Source organism: Trachurus trachurus (genome assembly GCF_905171665.1).
Source record: "Trachurus trachurus genome assembly, chromosome: 18".
NCBI classification, from domain to species: domain Eukaryota; kingdom Metazoa; phylum Chordata; class Actinopteri; order Carangiformes; family Carangidae; genus Trachurus; species Trachurus trachurus.
In genome coordinates this window covers 14,018,459-14,043,015 of record NC_139909.1, presented here as the reverse complement: position 1 = coordinate 14,043,015, position 24,557 = coordinate 14,018,459, and the positions used below count along the sequence as shown (strand labels likewise).

Here is a 24,557-nt window from a genome sequence, read left to right as displayed (position 1 = left end):
ATCCGGCATATTTACATGTTCTTACGTCCATTAATGTGCATTAAACCTATAAATAAAAATAATTGTCCCTTTGTTTTGGTACACTGTTAACATGTTTACAACTCTCCTTTTACAAAACATATTGTGAACAACCTGAAGTATCTTGAGAAAAATATGTGCAGTTTCAACAATACTATTCCTCTTCTGTCTTCTATGTAAATTTCACACTTGGCAAATTCATCCTGAGGGCCCGACTGGACCCTCTGCCGGGCCGTGTTTCGGCCCACGGGCCACATGTTTGACACCCCTGTTATAGACATCGCAAATCAAAGTTTTTGGTGCGGGAATCCTAGAGTACTTTACTGAAACATTTGACATTTAGCGAAAGCAAAAATGATTTAAGTGAGTTTTATTAGAAGAAACAGACGTCATAAAGGATCATCTATCACAATATGTTATTGCAGCACTTACGTTATTGTAAAAATATCACATCAGAGCTTCGATCGGACCCATAATATCCAACTCAACTCATGAACTGTCTTTATGAGCCTGAGCTCAGTTAAACTTGATATTTTTTAATAATCTGTCTTCTGGTTCTAACCTGTATTTCCTAGTTATATAAATGACAGAAACCTGTTCAGATGAGATCTTCAGGGTTATGTAACCAAACTCTGTTTTTTTGGGATCCTAATAAACACACTGATTAAAACATACGACGATCTATTACACCCAAAATGAACAAGAATTAACTTGAGATAGCCTCAGTCTAATATCTAATATCATTTAACAAGGTTTTACAGCCTAATATAAGATTTAATTAATATTGTATCATGTGGCCTCTGGTGATTCACACCCTAAATGTTGTTGGGTGTGTGCGTGCGTGTTCGCGCGTGTGCACATACGTACTGTACAGGGTTACAGGGTTCTCACCATTAGCTGCTCCTCATACTGGGTCTCATTCATGAAACGTGAGCAGCACGGATTTGTGTGTAAACCCTGAGCAGCGCAAATTTACGTGGATTTCCGCATTCATCAATCTTTTAGTAGTGCTGATTTTTTCGTAGCTACTCACGAAATCTACACCTGCTCCGGACTGTGTGTAGCGCTTGTGTAAATGTAGGAATGCATATAAATACTGCTTGTTACTGTTGAAAATTACAATTTTAATCCGTATTACTCTCTCTCATGTTCAAAATACGCCGACGCCTTTGAAACACGTAATTTAAACATGACAAACAATTAGAAATATTTGGAGAGAGAGACGTTTTAGGGATCGGACACGCACAAACACGTCAAGGCTCCATTTTATGATGATAATAATCTGATATAAAACCGGAAAAAACTTTTTTGTGTTGCTACAGTATACGCTCGGTGGGCGCACACTTCACCCTGCGCAGCAGCGCAGTCAGCACCGGTTTGGATGGAGCTGTGACAGACGGCTGGTGCTTCTGTAACAATATAACCTGCCTATATAACTTCATGTGTTGATACAACCATGCTCCTCTACAGCTGAGGCTGTGAAGAGCCTCCTCCTCCCGTCGCTGCTGTAGCTCTGTAGTTGTGTTTTTTTATTTTTTTATTTTATGTTTCATATCGAACTATTCTGGCTTTACTTCTTAAACGGTTCTTTAATAAACCAAGGATACTTAATTCACTAAATCTGTTTCTTCCCTCCACGCCTTTGACCTGTCCCAGTCACATCACTACTAACAGAAGAGAATTACATATTTTTTCTGGACTCCACTTCACCCAAAATGACTTCGATCCGCAATCTTTCTCTTTTTTTCTCTCTCTCCCTCTTAGGTTGCACCTACCTCCTAATATGGTGGTCAGGATCTCCTTATATGGCTATTCATGTATGGAGATCTATGCTAATTGCTGATCACCGGGGGCGTGTTGTTAGTTTACGATGGGTTGGCATTCATCATCTTACACACGTGTTTACGATCAAATCTGAGTTTCTCGCACCGTTCATGAATCCGGAGTAGAGTTTTAGTAGAGTGAGCTTTTATGTGCAAATCTACACACAGATTTACTCACGTTTCATGAATGAGACCCACTGTGTCTGATCTCTCTATGTGTTTATATATTTATATTTCTATACATATATATAAACTCCTCTTCTCTGTGCTGTGGGCATCAGGCCTGTGTGTGTGTTGTTGTTGTTGCCGATAAATTGCTTTTTGCAACTTGTGCTGTTTGTGGAGTTCTGAACTGGAGTTGAGGATAAAGGCCACAGACTCTCGGTGGCGAGCGAGCGGGCGAGGGAGGGAGGGAGGGAGCGCGGCGGCGATAGAAAAGTCAAGTGTAAAATGTGTTGACATTTCTTGCGGCGGCCTTGGGAGTCGTGCCTCACAGCAAACTGTAATTGAGTAAGAGCAGCGGAGCTACACAACAGGAACACAGCAGCACCGTGTGTGTGTGTCTGTGTCTGTGTGTGTGTGTGTGTGCACATGTTAAGCATGCTCACATCCTGGCAGAGAAGATACAGTACAGTGTGTGTCTGCTGCTGCTGCTGTGTGAACTGTGTACATACGAAGCATGTGTATTGTTATACCCTGGCGGATTAAGTGCAGTGTGTGTCGCAAAAAAAACTTCAATCTGTGTGTGTGTGTTTGTTTGTTTGCGCGCATGCACAACTGATTTGATTTTAGCCGTGCCCTCGCTTCCTGCCAAGGTCCACTGATTATTACCTTTCGGGTTTTAGTTATGAAGGAGGAGGAGGAGATAAAGTGCGAGTGAGTGAGAGCGTAACAGAGTAAGAAACAGACCGGCGGCGGCTGGACGGGCGGGGGGGGGGGGGGGGCGAGGGCGAGGGCAGCGGGGGTCGTCCAGAACACTCTCGTCCAGCTGTCCACGCACTCCGCCGTCCATATGGACCCGACACACACACCCGATTACACATACACACACACACAGACACACACAGCTACTGTCCAGCTGGGGGCTCAGCCCAAACAATAACAGCAGCAGCAGCTCCCATTTGTTCCTCAGCACCACACAGGCAGAATATAAATGAAGAGAAGAGATCCTGTTTATTAATCTGCTCCAAATTCCTTCAGAGGTGCAAGAAGAATAAGGTTGTAAAGGGAGTTGGATCATTTCCATACATTAAAGTTTGATTTAAAAACACCTGGGCGGCTTCACATCTGAATTAAACAGCAGACAGCAACAACAACAACGGCAGCAACATTTCCATTCCCGCTGTGGCCGTCAACTCGTATCGCTCCTCTTGTCCACCAAACAGTACAAAAACAAACAAAACAAAAAAAATGCAGTTATTTCCCGCTACATGCTCCCTCACAGGATGAGACACAAATGTATTGATCCCTGTGGTGGAATTATGGTCATTGCAGCAGCAAAAAAGTAACAAGATCCAGAGGGAGATGTAGACAGAAGCAGAACAAGACATATATATTATAAAATAATATAAACAGAAAGAGTGGAGGGGAGGAAAAAAAGAAAAAGAAGAAAGAAAAGGAAAGTCGATCCATAAAGCAATAAAAAATTTAATGTAGTTACTTATGGGATAAGTCGGAGGCAGCACTGGCAGGTTGAATATGTTCCACTGACTTATACTGAATATAATGCGCTTTTATTCAACTGGTACTTCACACTCGTTGTCGTACAGACTCATTTGAGTGGGGAGAAGTTGTCTCGAGTCTTTTCCACTGTTACCACCAGCAGGCGTCCAAAATAAATAAAAACTGACCCTGGAGTCAAAAACCTTTAAATTCATGCAAGAAATGAAAATCTGGAGGAGGCAAAAAAAAGAAGAAGAAAAGCCTTCAAAGTGCTGCAGCGTTCATCTCACATCAGCCAGGAAAACAACCCCCGGTAGTTTTTTTTTTTTTTTTTTACAGTGTTAACAGATCATGTTTCTGACCTGGGATCAGTGGAGCTGAACTGTAAACTCTGGGTTTCCAATCGCAGACGTCAGCGATTTCTCTCTCAACGCTGTCGACTGGAAACGAGGCAAAAAAAACAGAAAAAAAAAAACCTGTTCCTGCTTCTGTCTTTGTTTCGCTTTTTGTTGCTGATGTTTGTGCATCTGTCACCGTGGAGACACAACAGTCCTGTGTATCTCAGCTGCACCTGAACCGGAGGTGGGAGCTGAGGAGGTTGTTGTTTTATTTATTTTTTTTATTTGAAGCATGGCAACAACAAAAAAAAACTCTCAGCGTTGGGTTGAGTTTTTCTAATCGGCTTGTGCTTGAAACTAATAGTCTGTCATTATACAGCCAGCGTGTGTGTGTCTGTGTGTGTGTGTGCGTGTGCTGAATTCAGCAGCACCAGGCGAAACCTTGGCAACAGAAACCAAGCAATAAACTTTTTTTTTTTTTTTTTTTTTTTTTAAGTTTAGAAATTCAGCTGGATACAGGCCTGGCGTCAGGTCTTAAATCTAAAGCCAAAAACTAACAGAGGATCATCAGAGCAGACACGTTTCACTCACACACACTCCACACCGGGCAGGTTTTTAAGATGAAAACTCCTACAAACGGTGTGTGTGTGTGTGTGTGTGTCTCCTTCCCGTCAGAGTTAACGCACACCTACGTCAACGCTCACCTGCGAGTCCACGAGAGAGAATATTCTTGTTATTTCCCAGGGACTGGAGTTTACTGGAAACAAAACTCTTATTCATTTCCAGTGGGAAATAACTGTTTAACCATCGTCTTCCTGATCACATTGTGTCTGTTAAGTGTGTGTTAAGTATGTGTGTGTGTGTGTTGTGTCTTCCAGGACCAGCGCCTGAAGGAGATCAGCATGCAGACTCCGCCCTCCGCCTCCCCCAGCAGCCAGTCGATAGGCCTCGCCAACAACAACCACATCACACAAACCCCAGAGCTGTTCAGCTCCGCGCTGTCCGCCAACAGGTGCTCACACACACACACACACACGCACACATGTTCCTTAATGAAAAAGTGCTGTAAAATCAAAATTCAACAGTGAAGAGATCATGTTCATAATAATAAACTGTAGTGAACTGTTCGTCCTGCTGTAAATAATCATTAGAGAACAACATGTATTAATCCGCTGCTGAAAGTAGTTCCCTGCAGACACACCACTTCCTCCTACCTGGCTACAGCTGTGTGTGACGTCATCTACTCATATGACTTCTTTTTTTTTTTCTTTTTTAGGGGTTAACCTCATGCTTTCAGTAATCATTCAGATATTGAACATTTATTAAGAGTATCAATGAAACATTATTATAGGTTTCTTTTTTAACTTTTTAACCTAGTGATTGTGTGTTTCCACCTCCACCCAGAAGCCAGCGAACATGTGACACTGTATATTAAACAACAGTATAATATAGTCTCCGTACCATATGCATCTATATTATTAAGCTCCCATATACAATGAGAAGTGTACAGACCTTCACACTGTGCACACTGTTTATATTTGAATGAACTTGCATCAGACATGATCCATCTGATGTTAAATTAACTTCTCTAATATTTCTTTTAGTTTGACGAGGCCCATTTTACTCGTCGTTACTGATAGTTACCTTTTCATTCTCATATTATGAACATCTGCTGCTGTTTCTAACCAGCTCTTCGTCCTGCGAGGTTCCAGCTTTAGTTATTAATTAATTTATATTTTATAGCCTTCATTTAGCCAGGTAGGTCCTATTGAGATTAAAGATCTCTTTTCCAGGAGGGCAGCCACATAGTCACATTAAAAAGATCTCACAGACGAGGTACAGTAGCTTCCTCCAGCTTTTACTCAATTTTTTTCTTCAGAGCCGTGATTCTCCCGTAGGAATTGAAGTGATCGTCACAGTAAATGTTTGTAAAGTCAGATCCCCGGTGGGCTCCCGGTGTCTGCTGCAACAGAGCAGTCCCCCCTCCCCCCTCTCCTTTCCTCTGACTGACTGACTGACTGCAGCCGTAACAGCGCCACACTTGGACTATTCATTTTTGATAATCAGAACAGATTTAATAGTCGACGTGCACACGCTGCAGCTCGGCTCTGAATTTACTGCTCCTCACTGTTTTATTGCTCCGTTGGAATTTTTACAGCCCTTCAGAGAGAGAGAGAGAGAGAGAGAGGATTAATCTTTATCTGTGACAAATGAACATTTTTAGTGGTGGCTTTAGCTATTTATGCGCGTTTGATTAAATATTAACGCTCCATCTTCATCTGTCTTTCTGTATCTTTCTCTCTTATTCTTTCTTTTTTATCTCTCGCCGACGTATTCACTCGCTTTCTCTTCCCCCTCTCCATCGCTGTCCTCCATCCTCTCTCTTCCGTCTCATTATCCCTCTCTCTCTCTCTCTCTCTCTCTCTCTCTCTCTCTCTCCTTCCCTCTCATTCCCCTTCTTCTTTTCCTTCTTTTTTTCCCCCTGCTCCTCCTCAGTGTGCCCAATCTGAACAGTGACCTGTTTGATCTTCAGCCGGCCTTCATCCCCGCTGTGCAGAGCACTCCTTCGATCTCCACCGCCAACAGTGCCTGGGGAGGTACGTTACACACACACACACACACACACACAACCACACATGCACGCTCATACACACTTGTGCACACATCGGAAAAAAAGAAAAAATCACAGCATTTGTTACATATATGATGAAGGCACCAGCCGGGCCGCAGACATGCAAATAAGACAAACACACACCCACACACACACACACACACATTCAGATGATTTATCTCAGGAATATTCCCCCTGGCCAGTCATGCACCTGTCTCACCATCCATCTGTCAGACCGCTCATTTGTCTTTTGATGAAAACCCTCCCTCCCTCCCTCCCTCCCCTCTCGTTTCTCTCCTCTGAAAGTAAATGTTGCGTGACCCCGGCTAACAGTCGGACAAGTTTTTCCTGGGTGCAGGTGGTGTCTTCGTCGTTGTTGGGTTTTTTTTTAGACACTCGCTCGTGTTTTGTCATAATAAATCCCGTCGGTACACCACCACCGTGTGTTTCGCTGGCTGCTCACTAAAAAGCAGTCTGTCGGGGAAATGTCAGCTGAGATCCCAGTCGCCCTCTCTTCCTCCTCGTCTCTGTCTCGATGCTGCAGAAAATGCTGAGCAGCAACGTACTGTACACATCCACAGATTAACTGTGCCGCGCCGTACATCCTCCTCCTAGGAAAAAAGATAGAGTTGACATTTCAGCGTGCAATCAGCTATCTCAAATCAAAAAAAAAAAAGTAGCACCAAGATGCATCTGGACGTCCTGTTAGCGTTGGAGTATTACAGAGGATTAAATCGAAGCCATTTCTAAAAGAGTTGGTCCAGACTTCAGAGTCAGATCCACTTCTTAGCTCAGATATCAGCCCTTTCACACGATCTGTGAAGTTCCCCAGATAACCGTCCCCTGAGCTCCTCTCCAAAATAACACAAAACGCTTCCTTCAGTCGGCTGTTGAAGTTTCTGTCCGCAAACAGGACGACGTACAGTACAGAACCGTACATACGTCTGTTCAAAGCCATAAAAGACCGATAAGTATTTTTAATGTCTTCTTTCTTAGATTAGCAATCGCTTAAACAGGAGAAACTACGGTGGCCCAGAGAGTTCATGGGAAGAGAACAAAAATTAACATGTGTGCAGGTCATTCTGCACCAATATGAGGATTATTGGGTAATATTTATTAATTATTGAATTTTACAGGTGTTTATCTAAGTTTACCATCTTTATACTAAGATAAGCTAAGCTAACCAGCCCCTGTAACGCTCAATATGTATTATGATGTATGTGTTGTTTTTAATTTAGACAAAAATCAAGATGTGTGCAGGTCATTCTTTTTTTTTAAACATTTTTAAACCAGATGTAACATAATTAGTCCATTTTACAGGTGTTTCTCTAATTTTACAGTCTTTATGCTAAGCTAAGCTAAGCTAACCAGCGCCTCTAGCGTTCAATATGTATTATGATGTATGTGTTGTTTTTAATTTAGACAAAAATCAAGATGTGTGCAGGTCATTCTTTTTTTTAAAAACATTTTTAAACCAGATGTAACATAATTAGTCCATTTTACAGGTGTTTCTCTAATTTTACAGTCTTTATGCTAAGCTAAGCTAAGCTAACCAGCGCCTCTAGCGTTCAATATGTATTATGATGTATTTGTTATGTTTTAATTTGGACAAAAATCAAGATGTGAAAGCATCAATGAATAATGTGCAGGTCATTTTTGCACCATTATGAGGTGTATTAACATTTTCAAACCAGATAGAAAACATATTAATTGTTTTTGGATTGGATTTTACAAGTTTACAGTATTCATGCTAAACTAAGATAACCAGCTGTAGTTTCAGATATAATGGATTAACATGAGAGTTTGTTACAACCTGGGATTTACCTGTAAACGACTTGTATCGTGGTGTAATAATAACACACATACATGTAAGGTGCGACGCTAGCTGGTTGAGATGCTGCGTTTACTCATGTTCAGTCATAATCTGTCAGTCGTGCATCATCCTGATGAATGTTTTGTATCCCCGTCGTGTTTTCCTGAAAGGTTAGCCGGAGCGCCAGGCATCATGTTTATTAATAGCCATTGTGTTGCAAAAAGCGTCTGGTGTGTTCCTTTTTCCTTGTTTCCGTGGATGCCACAAACGCAGCGAGTGTTTTTCAAATCCTAATCCCCAACAGGGATGCGGATGAAGACGAAAAAACAAAAGGTGCATCAGTGGATTTTCCTCGTGCGCAGGCTTAACGCTCCCTCCTTGAAAAGCCCCGATATTCCCGACAGCCCCGCACAAGACTCCCAAGTTACCAAGCAACAACAATGGCAGTACGCTGGAGACTGTAAGGTCCATGTTCCTAATCTAATGGGATTAGTTTAGCAGGAGGTGGTGGAGTCCTCCCTACTTCAAAGCAACCAATCTGGTCCGCAAAGAAATCACAATCTAATATGTGTGTGTGTATATATATATATATATATATCTATCTATATATATGTGTGTGTGTGTGTGTATTTTAAAAATATGCCAGATAAAATAGTCTCATGCAGCTTTAACAGCACCAACAGGGCTTTAATCAGTCATATTTAACTGCCTCCCTCAGGATTGGAGAGCCAGCCTCTGCAGCAGACCGTACCAGCCATGACTGTAGATTTCGATGCTGTGTTTGGGAATAATGCCACACCCAGTAACGACAACGGCCCACAACCTGCAGCCGGTAAAGCCCCGCTCCGTCTGACTGTCCAGACGGAGCCAAGACTGAAAACTAAAACCTCTTTTTTTTGTGTGTGTGTGTGTGTGTGTGTGTGTGTGTGTGTGTGTGTGTGTGTGTGTGTGTGTGTGCTGGCAGCTCGAGTGCAGCGTTTAAACTAACCCTCTGACCAGTTCCTGCTATTTGTGGTTGTTCCTGCTGCTGGGTGGGAAGGAGGAGGGGAGGAAGAGGGGAGGAAGAGGAGGGGAGGTGTTTTCAGCTTTCTAACAGTGTGCCACATAAGCTGCTGTTTCAAGTCCTGCAGAGTTTCTAATGAGCATAAACTCTAACTCTTATCAGTGGGTCTGTTAACTTTCGGTTCAGTTGGGTTTTCAAGGTGTGGAGTGTTTGCCAGCTCCAGATTAAGTAAGCAACAATTAAAGTTAATGTGAAAACACCAGGAAGTGTTGTATAGTAAGTGTTTTAACACCCAAAACCTCCATTTAATTTGTACGAATGCAGTCTCTTGTCATTTTAATTGAAATATTGTCAAGACTTGAGTTGTGTATGGAAATGAAAGGCTTCAACAGAGCCCTGCCCACTTTATACAAGTGAGGAAAAACCCTTTGAAATGATGTTTTCAGAGTCTGTAGGTGTTACACATCATTTCATTTGCTGGTGTTGTTTTATTTGTTCTCTTTCTACCTCTGACTGAACCCAAAGTAAACTGATCCCAGCTTTGATTCTCCTTCTCTTCTCTCAGGCTTCCCACAGAGGTCCACTCAGATCCTTTATCACATACAGTAAAGGGATAGTTCAACATTTTGGCAAATTCGCCCATTGCCATGATCCCTATAGTCATAGCAGTAGGTTTGTTACCTTTTAATTGTCGGTGCAAGCTATTTTTAGATTGGCTGGGCAGAGATCTGAGCTGCTCAGAGCTACGCTATACGGAGGCTAATGGGATTTCTTGGTTTCCCTCATCAAACTCATCAAATACACAATCCAACAACTCCAAAACGCTCTGGTGGACAAGTTGTGACCTGCACATTCACCACGCTATGAGATAATAACAGAACGTTACGTGACAGAGTTGTTTTCGAGGTAAATGCTAAGCTGGTGTTGTGCCGAAAAGAGACTCCTTGCCAAAAAACGACTGCCCCAACAGGAACGTGCATTTGCCTCTAAAACAACTCTGTCTGGTAACGTTCTGTTATTATCTCATAGCGTGGTGAATGTGCAGGTCACAACTTGTCCACCAGAGCGTTTTGGAGATTTTGGATTGTGTATTTGATGAGTTTGATGAGGGAAACCAAGAAATCCCATTAGCCTCCGTAGCGTAGCTCTGAGCAGCTCGCGGCTCTGCTCTGCCGTTCTAAAAATAGCTTGCAGCGACAATCAAAGGTAACAAACCTACTCCTAAAACTATAGGGATTATGGCAATGGGCCAATTTGCCAAAATATTGAACTATCCCTTTAATGTCTCTGACTTTTTTTGTATGTTTCTCTTCTGCTAAATGGAGAACTTGTGAATATTATTAGTTCAAATGTGGGAAAAAAAGGGATGTTGCCACTCACTTCCTGAAACTTTTGACAATATATCTTTTAATCGTCAAACAAAATCTTTGCGGTCAGATGTGAAAGTCTTGATTTGGAGCAGCAGACGAGGTGTTTAGGAGCTGTTTCACCAGTCGCTTGATCCGGCATCAGCCTCCGACTGACGGCTCTTAAGTGGTTCTCCGGCTCTGGCTCGGTGCCCACTTCTTCGCTAACCTTCTCTTAACCTCTCAACAACTGACACAATCAATCTCGGTACCTCTCAACCCTCTCGGGGTCCGACAGGCCGTGGTGTCTGTGAAGTGTATAATTTTGATACAGCGTGGCGAGTTCTCCACAGCCTCCAAAAAAAAAAGATAAGAGCGACTACCTGCAGAGGTCACCTAGAGGCTGTTTTCATCATGAAGGGGGAGCAGGTTTTAAACGGCAGGAGTTCAGGGGGAAGTTACAGTATGAAGCAAAGTTAAAGTGTCGGCTTGTGTTGTGGTTTTTTTAAGGTCTCAGTCGAGCTGGACTCAGGATTTTATTTCTCAAGACCACCGCTGCAGCTACAGCTTTGGTTTATGTGATGTAATTCAAAGACTTTCAAAGATAATTGTCTGAAAAACCAGTGTCAAAAGTGGGAGGAGTCTTCCACAGGTCCTGTGCTGTGTTATTCTGTTCAATCAAAACTTTGTTTCAGTTAAATATGGTCTAGATTTTATGAGGAGTAATGAGGAATAATGTAAACACTAAGCCACATAATTATTATCAGTACTGGTGCTGAAAACAGTAATGGTCTTTAACATCGCCTCGCATTGTTTTGGTCTTGGTCTCTTGGTCTTTACTCGTTCTCGACCCCCTCAAAGTCTTGGTCTTGTCTTGGTCTCGGGTTCGATTGTCTTGACCACAACATGTCATGTTTGGTGTAATTGTCTTGGAAGTGATCACCACGACAGTGAGGTCTCAACTCCTGTCACTATTTCCCAGTCTCAGACATATTTCCTGAGCCCCCACCCCACCCTTTTTCTTTTTCTTTTTCTTTTTCTTTTTTTATTTCACAGAGACAGCGCCCATCAATCAGCATTACTGGAAATCTGCCCGGGTTAATTAGCCAGCTGTTTCACCCAGGAAGTCGCTGCACTCGTCGTTCAAACCAATTTGTATGATTTGATCAATCACATGGGGCTCGATCTCAAAACAAAACCAAAAAAAAAAACGTAAAAGTCACGAACTCCTGAAGTTATTTCTTAATAAACCTTGTGTGAATTTTTTTTTTTACAACGCGTTCCAGCCACTTTAACGTCATAATTAGCGGTTGTTTAGTTACATTTGTGCAGCTGTAGCATCACCTCCTCAAACATTTACCCATGGAGATTTGTTTCTGTTGTGTTTCGGTAAATATTTAAGCCGATTCCTGGCGCTATAATCTTGTTTAACTTCCGTCCGTCGGTCTCCGTTTCCGTGGCGGCGGAGCTCCGAGGTAACAGCCAGCGTGCACTGCAGCCCCTCGGCCGGTTCTGGCTTTGGACAGAATAACTTCTCTCTATTAATAGAGCGAGTGTTGACGCTGCCACTACAACTACCAATACACCATCTGGACAACTGGCAGCAGCTCACACACTAAAAAAAAAAAAAATCCCTGCATGTGTATGTGTGTGTGTGTGGCTACTGTATGTTTCTGTGTGTCCATACGTCCACATGTGTCGGTATATTTGTTAGTTTGTGTGTCCATGTCTGTGTGTGTATGTGTTTGCAAGTCGTGTGTCATTTTGCCCCGTCCCATCTGTCTGCTTCTGCTCGTCTGTTTTGTTTTGTTTTGTTGTGGTTCACACCGTTCTCCTCCCTCCCTCCCTCCTTCACTTCCTCCCTCTCCTCCTCCTCCTCCTCCTCCTCCTCCTCCTCCTCCTCCTCCTCCTCCCATCCTCTTTTTTCCTCCCTCCATTTATTTCATCTCTCGCTCCGTCTCTGCCTCATCGTCTCCCCATCACACTTCACAAGGCAAGAATCACCCAGGCAACTCCTTTCCATCTGCTCTCCTCCTCCTCCTCCTCCTCCTCCTCCTCTCTCTCTCTCCTCACATTTACAATTCAAAGTCCTTTCTTTCTTTTTTTCGTCCTCTGTCTCCTCCTCGAAGTCCATCTTCTTTATCTGAATTCATCACGTGTTCACGACGCGTCGTACACAAAGTTGGAGGTGTTGTTGATCTCTTTTTTCGGGGGTTTGTTTTGTTTGTTCTTAATGACAGTTTGCAGGTCAAAGTTGTTTTTGTTCTTTTGTGATGATTTCTTGTTTCCCGTCATTCATATCTGGCTTCTGTCATCTTTTTTTTTGACAGTCCCTGCAATTATTTTTGTGTTTCTTTCCAAACACACACACACAGAGACAGACTCAGAGACTCAGGGATGTAATTTTTCTCCAATTTCAGCAAAAGATTGTTGGTTTTAACTCTTATTTATTTTGTAGTTTAGAAAATTATGTATTTTCTGTGTCTGTTATTTCCTTCCTCATCACAGAATTTGAAGTAGTATTTAAATTCTTCCAAGTTTGTTTCCAGATCAAGTTTCTGCATTTGAAAATCTCATGAAGTTGCAGCAATAGGCAGTTCAATAAGCTCAAGTCAATTATGTTTCTCTGCTTTGATCCATTTCATTTCACTGCACTGTATCGTGTTTTTGTCTCTTGAATGACTCTGTCTCGGGCGTTTTCAGCGCCCCTAAGCTAATTAGCTGAATTAGCTAAACGATGCTACAGCTTCATAAGCGAGCTAGCTAAACACATTTGTCATTTAAAGCAACAAAATCTAAAAATAGGAAAATTACTTCAGTCTAATTTCTTCCTGAAATTAACCCACATTATTATTGTGAACAGTTTATTAACTGTGTCATAAACAGGAAGTTTCACAGACGTAGCAACGGTAAATAGTGGCGGTTAGCGCTAACTGAATGCTAATTTCTTTATCTCATGATAACATTAGATGATTAAACTGATAATGAACAACACCGCTCCCTCCTTCTCACACACCAGCTGCCAAATATAGTACGAGCAGAGCGACGAGGGACGTTTACGTTCCTTAAACTGATAGAGGGAGCCATGTCTGAAAAGGGATTGTGGGATAATCCTCCCTTTTTTAAATTTCTGTCACATTCAGTAGTAAGTAACAAGATTTCTCCGTCCCAGTGTGTTGAAATTGAACTCTTGACATGGATTAACTTCCTTCCCTCGCTTTGATCTTGAAACTCGATTGACTGTCAAATCTATTGGCCCCCCAAAAAAAAAGAAAAGAAGAAAAACACCTAAGCTAAGGCCGGTAGCATTATCCTCCTGGTTCAATACATCACTCTCGGCGTTCGCTTCATTACCTCCGTCTCTTTCTCCTCCGCCACTCCCTCCATCCACTGCCCTGTGGTGTGTGTGATCTACTGAGGAGCGCTTGTTTCTCTCTGTTTCTTTTTTCTTTTTTTTCCTTTTTTGTGTTCGACACCTCCTCTCCTCTCCCCTCTCTCTTCCCTTCCTCCACTTATCTCTATACTTCTCCTCTATTGCTCCCTTGCTTCAATTAAATTCACTGGGCTTTACTGACACGGTGGTTTAAGAAACAAAAAATCACCCACGTTGCCAAAGTGTTTTATCACAGTGACAACAATAATGGAAATGCCGACAGTGGGAGAGAAATTAGACTCGAGAGAATTAAAAAGATAGTGGGCAAAACTATTTCTTTCCTCATCTCCCCCCTTTGCTCCTTTTCCCCACTTTGTTCATTACCCTTTCTTCTTTCCTTCTCTGACTTACCCCCTCTTCTCTTTTTTGTCTCTTTTCCTCTCCTCTCTCTCTCTCTCTCTCTTCCCTCTCATCTGCTAAGCTAGCAGGAAAAGTGTTTTCTGAATGTCTTGTGTCAGCACCACTGTCAGACCTACACACCGCTTCCTAACTAAATATTATTCCTCCCTCTTTTTTTCCACCAATCCCTCCCTCCCTCCCTCCTTCCTTTCATACCCCCTGTACATTTACAGCAGTTGTTTTGCATTTACATCTTGCTCACCCGCAGCTTTGTGTTTCTGCCTTGCTTCTCTCTGAACTTTTATATCCACTTCCTGACTCCAGGTATTGATTTTTTAAAATTCCTAATAGGGAGGAAATGATTATGCACTCGTATATAAAACTGTATGAAGAATTAACAGCTTATCGGTAGGTTTCATTTTTAATTTCAGATTTTTTTAATTTATTAATCTAGCCTCGGTTCACATATATAAACCCATACATGCATGCATGCATTGCTCGCACCTCCAGCTTTCTGCCAGCTGAGTAATACTGAGCCATTAGCTGAATGAGTGCTGACATGGGAAGTTGTTAACACATGCACTCCCACACACACACAGACACACACACACCAGTTCAGGAAATTACTCTGTCATTTGCACCCAGTGGCCATGGACAAACACAATCGCACTCTTGCACAAACACGCACGCACACATGTTCAAAACTAATCACTGTTTGGAGTCGGGAGTGTGTACATGACAGCAACGAGCAGATAAATCAATCATCTAGAACAACTGCTGCAAGCTACTGAGTCAGGGATTATAGGCTCGCTGAGTCTGAGTCTGAGTTTGTCTTCTGCTTTTAAACAGGACTCTCTCTCTTCTGTCTGTGTAGGTAAAATGCTAAAAATAGGTCGGGAAGAATTCAATTAATAGCGAGGAAAAGCAGCGAGATTTGGGTTCATAATAATAAGGAGGAGGGTACAGCTCAGCAATATTCTCAGATCAAAACCGTCCGGCTCTGCTTCATTAAAACCAGTCGAACCGGGAGTGGACATTTTGAAAAGTTGGTGGTAAAAAAAAAAAGGCTTAAAGTTGAGTCGGCTCTCGTTAGATTAAACATCTCCTCATAAATTCAGGCTGTTCTGTTCTAACTTTGTTGGCCTTCGAGCGTGAGATCCCTCTCGCTGCTTCATCTTTTTAAAATTACGTCCTTGATATCTGAGGTTGGCCGCTTGTTAGTTAGCTTTGTTAGCTTCGGGATTTAGTTGAAAACCTCTTCGGTTTGGTTGCAAAGGAAAAGGCTGATTTGTTTTTGGCTCTTCTTGGATGGCATTATCCAGAACAGCTTGAAATGTACTGTAAACTTCTCCAAATCCAATAAAGCACAGGGCAGAGCTGCTACCACTAGCCTAAATGCTAACACGCTAACACACCGATTTGGGGAAATACTAAACACTGTGTGATAAATTAAGCTTTTTTTTAATGTAACTTGTATTTCTTATTTAGCTAATGAAAACTTCTTGTCCTGGGAGATATATCGCTTGGTTTCTACTGTGGCTACTAAACCGGCTAAAGTTTGCAGCTTGTTGCTCGTTTGTTTGTTTTTGGAAACAATACTTTTCACACTTTTCTACAGCTTTTTGTGCACCACATAAACCACCACAGAGAGACTAGACTGTCTAGTTTCTGTTCCTACCTTTGATTTTTCACTGATCGTAGAAAAGGCTTATCCAATGTTCAATAATTAACGTGTTATTTCAATGCATATTTAATCTGCTGCTTCCCTGTGCCTGTGTCTGTATGATACACTAACCACTATCTGTTCACTTCTTCTCCTTCTTCCAAGTTTCTTTTTTTTCCCATCTTATTTACATGTACGAGTTCCTCTCCTCCGCCAGGTTTCGATGCTCTAGGAGACCTGTTGAAGCCTACACTTCCCACACACACTGCACCTCCTCCTCCTCCTCAAATGGCCATCCACCATCACGGAGGAAAGCTGCTAGCCAACGACCTCGACTCCTCTCTGGCCAACCTCGTGGGCAGTGAGTCTCAAGATCCATGTGCTCGAGTAGCTGAGACACAAACAGCCTCAGTGTCTGAAAAGTTGTATTTTTTCCCCTACAGCTAGAACATTTATATAACCAAGATCATTTTCTTGTCACTTTCAAAATCATTTAAATATTACAAACTATTTAAAATGCGACGTTAGATGGAATCACACCTGCCTCTTTAAGCTCTGTGTTTCTCTCCCTCCTCAGATCTGCAGTTTGGTGGGACCCCAGCCAAGAAGTAAGTGTCTTCTAGTTGTGATGATACCGCTCTGTAAGTTTGTACTTTGGGTTTGTAGGCCAGACAGGTGGCTCTATGTAAATGGCACAGTAAATTCAACTTCCTTTTCTACCTCCTTCTGCTGCTGCCAGATATCCTACCTACAGTCTGTGAGTGTTTAATTGGTTTTATGTGCTGAAATCAATGACAGAGTGTTTCTGTAGCCCATTAAAGACGATGTTTCTGAAGCAATATTGTTATTCTTTTAAAATTCATGACCCTCTTCACAGTGGGAAATAAGAAAAAGAAAAAAAAATCATAGAACAAGAATCTAGAGTCTGATGTTTTTGCTGTTTTGAGGACGTGAAATAATAGAAAACGCTCTGCTCGTCCTTTCATTACCAGGCCAGAGATGCAGTGGAACCAGCCTGGAGAGAAGAAGCTGACGGGGGGCCATAACTGGCAGAATAAGACCATGTCGACCACACAGTGGGGCCCGGCGCCCGTGGCCCCACAGCCCATGCCTGTACAGCACGTGGTAAGGAGACAGAAACGGACAATCTGAAAGTCTGTCCTCAAAGTAAAGGTGTCTGCAAGTGCAAGATAGTTGTGGTTTATTAAAAAGTTATTGTCATAAACCTGTGGCCGTTGTTTCAGCATGAGCGCCCAAACAGGTTGGAAACAAACCCTTAAAGGGATAGTTCAACACATTGGCAAATTGGCCCATTGCCATAATCCCTATAGTTTTAGGAGTAGGTTTGTTACCTTTAATTGTCGGTGCAAGCTGTTTTTAGAACGGCGGAGCAGAGCCATGAGCTGCTCAGAGCTACGCTACGGAGGCTCATGGGATTTCTTGGTTTCCCTCATCAAACTCATCAAATACACAATCCAACAACTCCAAATCACTGTTGTGACCTGCACATTCACGACGTTATGAGATAATAATCGTAATAATAATTGATGTGGGAATTGGAAACCAAGAAATCCCATTAGCCTCCGTAGCGTAGCTCTGAGCTAACCCTTCATCCATTGTAGCATTTAAAATTTATAACAATATGAACTCTTTAGGCACGGAACGAGATGAGCCAAAGCTACAGTAGCTAGTTTACACACTAACTTCAGTATAGTAGAAGAAAAAAGTGGTACTGTAGAGATAAAAGGAAAACTCTCAGACAGCTGTTGGTGAGTGAAGGAATGAACTCACAATATTGAGTTAACAGATGTTGGTGCTAAAGTTAGCTATGTGGCGTTGGCAAAAATGAATGATTTCAAAGGATCACTGCACAGTTCACGTTACACAACTTGCTGTTTTGAGATCATAGATGACACACTACAAACTCTTTCACCTGCAGCTAGCTGGCAACTCGTTGGATATGTAGCTGCTATTGTAGATAGATATCTGATCTGAGAGTGTGTGGGGGCTTTTATCTGTAACTTTTATGATCAAAATTTACAGCTAAGCTATTCTGCCCCATTAGTAGTTGCCGTACTGTGGTTATACTCACATTTTTCCAATGAGGAATTGTTCCCAACATTTCTATTGAGCTCGTTTCTGCCTCCAGATGAAGCGGTTAAAACTGCTTGTTCATCATCTTCCTGCTCACCTGACCACTCATCCTGTCATAAACCTGTCAGTCCCTGGACATAGAGATGATGGTGAAAACTCTGAGTTGTGATAAAAACAGAAGAATTATCAGTATTTTTTATTATTATTAATAATAATAATAATAATCCAAATAAAACTTGCAGACACCTTCTTAAAGAAGAAAAACAAGGTTTTACAGTGTTGTCGTCTTTGTGCATGTGATTGTTCGCTGCGTCCTGTTTGTAGATGGACCTGTGTGTGTGTGTGTGTGTGTGTGTGTGTGTGTGTGTGTGTGTGTGTGTGTGTGTGTGTGTGTGTGTGTGTGTGTGTGTGTGTGTGTGTGTGTGTGTGTGTGTGTGTGTGTGTGTGTGTGTGTGTGTGTGTGTGTGTGTGTGTGTGTTGTTCAGTGTAAAACTGCCTGTGCATGCTCCGTGTGTGTGTGTGTGTGTGTGTGTGCTGATCTTGGCAGCTCCTGATTGTCCTCCTGATCTCTGGGCTGCAGTTTCTGGCTGACGAGGACAAACTGTCACTAACCCTCCGCTTCCTCTCTCTCTCTCTCTCTCTCTCTCTCTCTCTCTCCCTCTCCCCAATATCTATCATCTTCCTCTTCTCTCTCTCTCCTGTTGATCATCTCTTTCTTTCTTCCTTCCCTCACCCTCGCTGTCACCCCCCTCTCCCCTCCTCCCCCCCTCTCTAATCTCTCCTTCCTGTCCTGCTCGTCCGTCCACTTCGTGCCTTTTCCCTCCCATCTGTTTTGCACCGTCATCCACTCGTCTTCCTTCCCTTTCTTCTCCTTCGCTCCTGTTCTGTTGTTGCTTTTATCGCCGCTCGTCGTTGTTCTGCGTCGTCATCTGCCCCTGTCCTGTTTTTCCCACCGCTCTGCTCTGCCTCTGACATGTGCACGTCCCTGTTGTGACCCCTCGTTTGTTTTTTTCTCCTCCTTATTTTGTTTCCTCTCCTTGTTTCTGTTGGTTTTTGCCTACGCTGCCTTCTCTCTCTCTCTCTCTTTCTCTGTCTCTCTTTCCCTTCCTGTCTTCACGTTTTCTCACATATTCCTTCTGAAATCCTTCTGTTCTGTTTTTCTTCACCTCCACCTCGTCTTCCTTGATTCTCTCTTTTACTCTCTTGTCTCTTGTTCTTTCTCTGTCTTTTGTCTTTTTTCCCTGTTGCGTCCTGATGCAGAATGGAATGTTCTATACTAGTTATGTAAGTACTTATCCCTGTTTAGTAAGAAAACTCTTAACAAGCTCTAACTTCTCTTATGTTCCTCCAACACCTCCCTCCCTCTCTCTCTCCATCCTTCCCTCTGTCTCTTTCCCTCTGCAACCGTCTCCTTCTCCTTCTCCTTCCTTGAAGACAACTAGTTTGACAAGAGGTTGATTTCACTTTCGTGCCCACGTTCCTCAAATAACCCTCTCACCTCCGTGCTAAAGGCTAATGCTCTGTGCTAGTTATGTAAGCGCTAAGCAAACTGACTGATACCAGGAAGTTGGAATGAGGTGCTTTTTTTTTTCTTTTCTCTTTTCCAGACTCCGTTCAAAGGATCAGTCTCTGCCTATTTGCTTCTCGTTTATCTAAATCTGCGTTTTTTTAAAGCAAACTGGGAAGGAAGATGAGATGATAAAACATATTTCATATCGAATTTAAATCTTATTTGTCGTCTTTGTCTTTCTATTGTCAGCAGTCAAAACATTTAGTTTTCAGTTTCATTAGGTTTCTACTGTAAATATGCTCATCTATTTAAGTGTAGTGATTTTTTAAAATTCTATTTTTTTTTTATACAGTACACTCACAAACACAACAGTGCAGTCGAGTTTTGATTAATTTTCAATTAAATCACCAAACTGCTCTGCGTCTGAAGTAGCTTGCTAGCATCCAGCTACAGTATCTAGTGCCAAAAAAAGTGGTCAAACGTTTGACAAGTAATTTTTCAAACTATTGCAAATGGAAGTTATTATCCTATAAAAAATAAGAATAAATGAACAAGAGAATATAGAAAGAAGTTGTTGTTTTTTGCTGCTAATGCTGTTTTGGAGACCGTGGCATGATAAAGTTTGGGATCCCTTGATCTAAACCAACAGATTGATACATTTCTGTTTTGATTCCTAAAATCCAGAAATCAATTTTTGCTTTTTCTCAGCACCAAAAGTTTATTTAAGTTAAAGTTTATTTCTGTATCTGAGTGGTGACAGTGACAGTAAACCTGCTGCAGGTCACTGGAGCATCATGAGTCTGGATGCTGAGCTCACTTGTGTGGTGTCATAGTGAATTTAGAGATGAAACATAAATGTGGATAAAGTCCGACCTGAGCTCTGGGTTTGTGTTTTGTTGAAGTGGGATTATCTGCGACTACGAGATGCTGCTGCTGCTGTGAAGCTAACGCTAGCTAGCAGCTGTCTGCAGATATCAGGCTGACGGCAACACAAACGGAGCAGATGAGTTTCAGTCTCTGTCCCGTCTGCTCAAACTCGTCATTAAAGTGGATCTGCTGCTGAGGACACGTCACATTGTGTCGCTGTGTTCGATGGCATTTGTTTTTTTTAAAAACCCACCTGATGTTGACGCCTGTAAATGATCCGAGGTTTTCTTCTCAGTTGTTAAATTATATAAGAAGAAGCAGCACAGGTGTTGATCAGATTTAACAAACTCATCAAGTGTCATCCAACAATATCGACATTTTCACTTCATCCAACATGCACCTTCCTAGTGTCACAAATATGCACTGCTTGTAGTAACACCAGGGTAAAAGCAAATGCATAGAAAGGAAGAACCAGAGAAAACTAGACACTATTCAACATTAGATTTAATTCACAAACTACAGACTTATACGTCAATGTATAATGCTTTTAATATTTGTATCTTCAAACCTAATAAATGATGGATTCAGCATTTATAAATCAGGTTTTATATCCATTACAAACCAGTTTATCTTGCACATATACGTACAAGTATAAAGTGTAGTTGGTGCGTTAATAGATGTTTAATAATAGATGAGTTTAATAATCCAGAGTTAAATGTTTAGAACTATTTATAAATTACACACTATTAGCATCATTGTAAGAAGAACGGTTAATAAATGATGTTATAAAGTATTGCCAAAGCCTCACTGCACTAAAGCAAAGCTCAGCTCCTGTTTAATTCCCTATAAATATATGCAGTAGCCTATATACTGTATGTGTATATGTGATATTGGCTGGTTGGCTTCATCTTTGACTCACTGACAAGGGCAAGAACGCAAGAAACTGAAATTGCCTTTAGGGATTAAATCAACAGCACAATGCAAAACAAACTAATGTCTCCCCCCTCCTACAGTACAGTATACTGTGTGTTTGTGTGGTCAGCAGTGAACTGAATCATACAAACATACAAAACAAGCAAACAGAGAAAAATGCATCAGCTTTGACTAAATTAATCTCTTGTTTTTTTTTGCTTACAGACAGAAAATATTAATAGAACTTCTCATTATTGTTCCCGAGACGGAAAATCTATTGTGTTTTTTTTTTTACTCCTTTCAATGTACATGTCTCAAAAAATAGCAAACGTAACCTCCGTGAGCCGCCACGGCTCGATGAATAAGTCATGGCGCTATGTGGCAGTAATGTATAAGACATCACAGGTAGCAGAGAATAAATAGGCTGTCACACATCGCGCATGATAAGCAACAAGCAGCGTCTTGAGATCCTGGCAGGGGGGGGGGGGGGGGGTGCTCCCGCTTGATACTTGAAACGGCCAAAAGCCTTTCACTTATTTAACCCCTCGCTTCAACCGGGCGGGGTCGTCCGAGGTCAGAAGAAAGAGAAGCCGTTCCCTTTAGAAGCAGGTGGCAGAGGGAATAGCAAAAGTTCAGCTGTGAATCGCTAAAAACTTGCAGATTAAAGAGCTGCGAGGAGAGAAAAAAAAAAAGACAGATTTTGAAAAATGAAAATATAGAAAGACAAGCCGACAAGGAAACACGCTGGAGAGAGAAAGAGAGAGAGAGAGAGATACAGCAGGAGAGGCAGAGCATTAAAAGACGGATGCAGACAAACGGATAAATGTTGAAACACGACGCGTTAAAGGTTTGACGGCTCCGGCTGAAAGACAAGATGGACGGAAACGCTGCTGACAGGGAAGGTGAAGCGGCGCATTAACGCCCCGTCTCACCTGCTCTTGTTTTTTCTCTCAGGCATCATCTTGTCATTCTTAAAAAAAAGAAAAAAAGAATAAAAAGAAAATGATTCAGTGCAGACGAGGTGAACTCGGAGACAGATGTTTGTCTGAGTGAAGCTCAGAGGACGGCCAAGTCGAGGCAGATCTGTAATTAGGATATTGAAGAGTAAAAAAAACCTTTAAACCGGCAGATGCAGCAGCAACACACGTGACGGATACATTTTAACGGATCACACCGATCAATGCTTCTGATCAACTCTGGCTCCCTGAAGGCCAATACCTGATCAATCATATCGACCACTTCAGATCTTTTTCTGTCTCTCGGTCTGTTTTTAATGAACCTTTTAATGGTTTTCACAATAAGAGTTTCAGTTTATCCCAAAGAAAGTAAGTAAAAGAAAGTAAAAGCATCTTATTTATACTAAAGTATCTTTGTATCTTCGTCTGAAACTGCTGTCAACTAATTAATTTGCATCAAAACAGCTCGTTTCTTCAACATTATGAAGCTATAAGAAAGAAAATTAACAATTTATGTACAGTAGGAGAAGCTAAACAAAGACATTATACATATCTCCAGTATTCATTGAAACTAAAACCAGATTTGCTCTTCTTTTAGAGCCAGAGTTTTTCTCCAGTATCACAATAATCTCCATGGTGCAGTAACACTGCAACAACCAAATGCTAATTAACAACTTTTTATGGCATCATGAAATATCCCAAATAAATGTAAATGTAAACAAACCAAATAGTCAAGAGAAAATAGTGGTTTCAAATTGCGTTTCTATGAAATGGAATAAAGCTAACGAGCAGTTGAGACTAAACTCTTTTGTTCAGAGAATTGATTAAGCTGTTGTTGCATACAGTAAGTAGCAGTTACACAGGGACGCAAGTGCAGTTTTATGTTTTTTTTCTTTTTTACCCAGGAAAAGCTTAAATTTCATGAGCTCATTTTATCGCCTTGATTAAATGTAATCCATCATTTTACCTTAGAGTGCGACGGTAATGTATGATTTCACCGCGCGGCTAATTACCACAGAATGGAAGTACAGTTATATTCACAAGTCACGTGTGGCAGCAGTTCGATTATAAAGTCATGTTAAGAAAAACTGCCACAGTCGTCTCATTTACGGTGATGGATTAGGTCAGTGAAGGCAGCGGCGTTGTTTTTTCCGCAAGCTGTTTCTTAATGGCTTTGTGGGAACAGTGGGAGCCGGCGACTTCCGGGGTGAGCCAGCAGAGCAGAGTCAACTCCTCAAACTCATCTTTTTTTATATATATATATGTGTGAGAGAAAGAGAGAAGGGGGAGGGAGGGGATAAAAGAAATAAAAGAAAAAAGAAAACGATGAAGAATCCCACAGGTTTATCTTGGCTCGTGTTCAGGTGCTCGCAGGTATCCCCCAACTGGAGAAAAAAGAAGAGGGATCCTTATTGGTTTGGTTTGAGAGAAGATATGTTCTCTGAAACTCTACAAACTGTGAAATCACTGCAGGCGGTAGATACCTGGCCTTACATCTGTTAATATTAATACTGCTGTGTGTGTGTGTTGCTACACTGCATCTCTTTAAAAAAAAAAATAAAAAATAAAATAAAACGCCGACCCTCCTTCCAGGAGACGCCGGTGGACGCTCGCTCCCATTAATTACCAATTTGTCAGGAAAAGAAAATCGCCGCCTTTTGATGCAGATGCGGCGTCGGGGGTCGTAAACGACGGCTGCAAATTGCCCGTCACGTCGAATTTGAGGCTCATTGAGCCTTAGCGGATTTGATTTGTGAAGTGAGGAGGGCAGGGCTAAACGCTGTCCTATTGAACCCCCCCCCCCTCCACCCCCTCCACCCCTTCTCCCCCTCCCTTTTAAAGCGCTGGTAATGATCGCTCCCAGTGGGATTCCTGCTAAGTACCTCTGCTGCACGCTGCGTTGTTGTTGTGCCAGTGCTCCGGACGCACGCACACACACTTTATCAGCATTAAAGTGTAGTGGACGTAGGCGTGTACAGTAGATGACGGCGACGTGCGCTTTGTATTTATTGAGTTGAACCGAGACACTTTCTAATGGGGACGGATGGGACGATGTCTGTCACAGCTTAAAGAGACTCAACCTGTGTGTTGTTTTTTCATTTCTCCTCCAGGCTCCAGCTCCCATGGCTTTCCCCATGACCACACCGCAAGTGCCTGTGTATGGAATGG

General features: G+C 42.0%; 1 protein-coding gene across 2 annotated transcripts in view; it reads left to right on the top strand.

Annotated features, from left to right (window-relative positions):
- The window catches only part of LOC311002088 (phosphatidylinositol-binding clathrin assembly protein), an 88,885-nt gene that overhangs the window by 61,151 nt on the left and 3,177 nt on the right, over window positions 1–24,557 (top strand). For both annotated transcript variants that reach the window (XM_083993310.1, XM_083993309.1), the window contains 7 exons: window positions 4,720–4,853; window positions 6,338–6,438; window positions 8,984–9,097; window positions 16,267–16,410; window positions 16,627–16,657; window positions 17,042–17,174; window positions 24,500–24,556. In XM_083993310.1, coding sequence (XP_083849436.1) covers window positions 4,720–4,853; window positions 6,338–6,438; window positions 8,984–9,097; window positions 16,267–16,410; window positions 16,627–16,657; window positions 17,042–17,174; window positions 24,500–24,556 — 714 coding nt within the window. The remainder of the gene's footprint in view (window positions 1–4,719; window positions 4,854–6,337; window positions 6,439–8,983; window positions 9,098–16,266; window positions 16,411–16,626; window positions 16,658–17,041; window positions 17,175–24,499; window position 24,557) is intronic.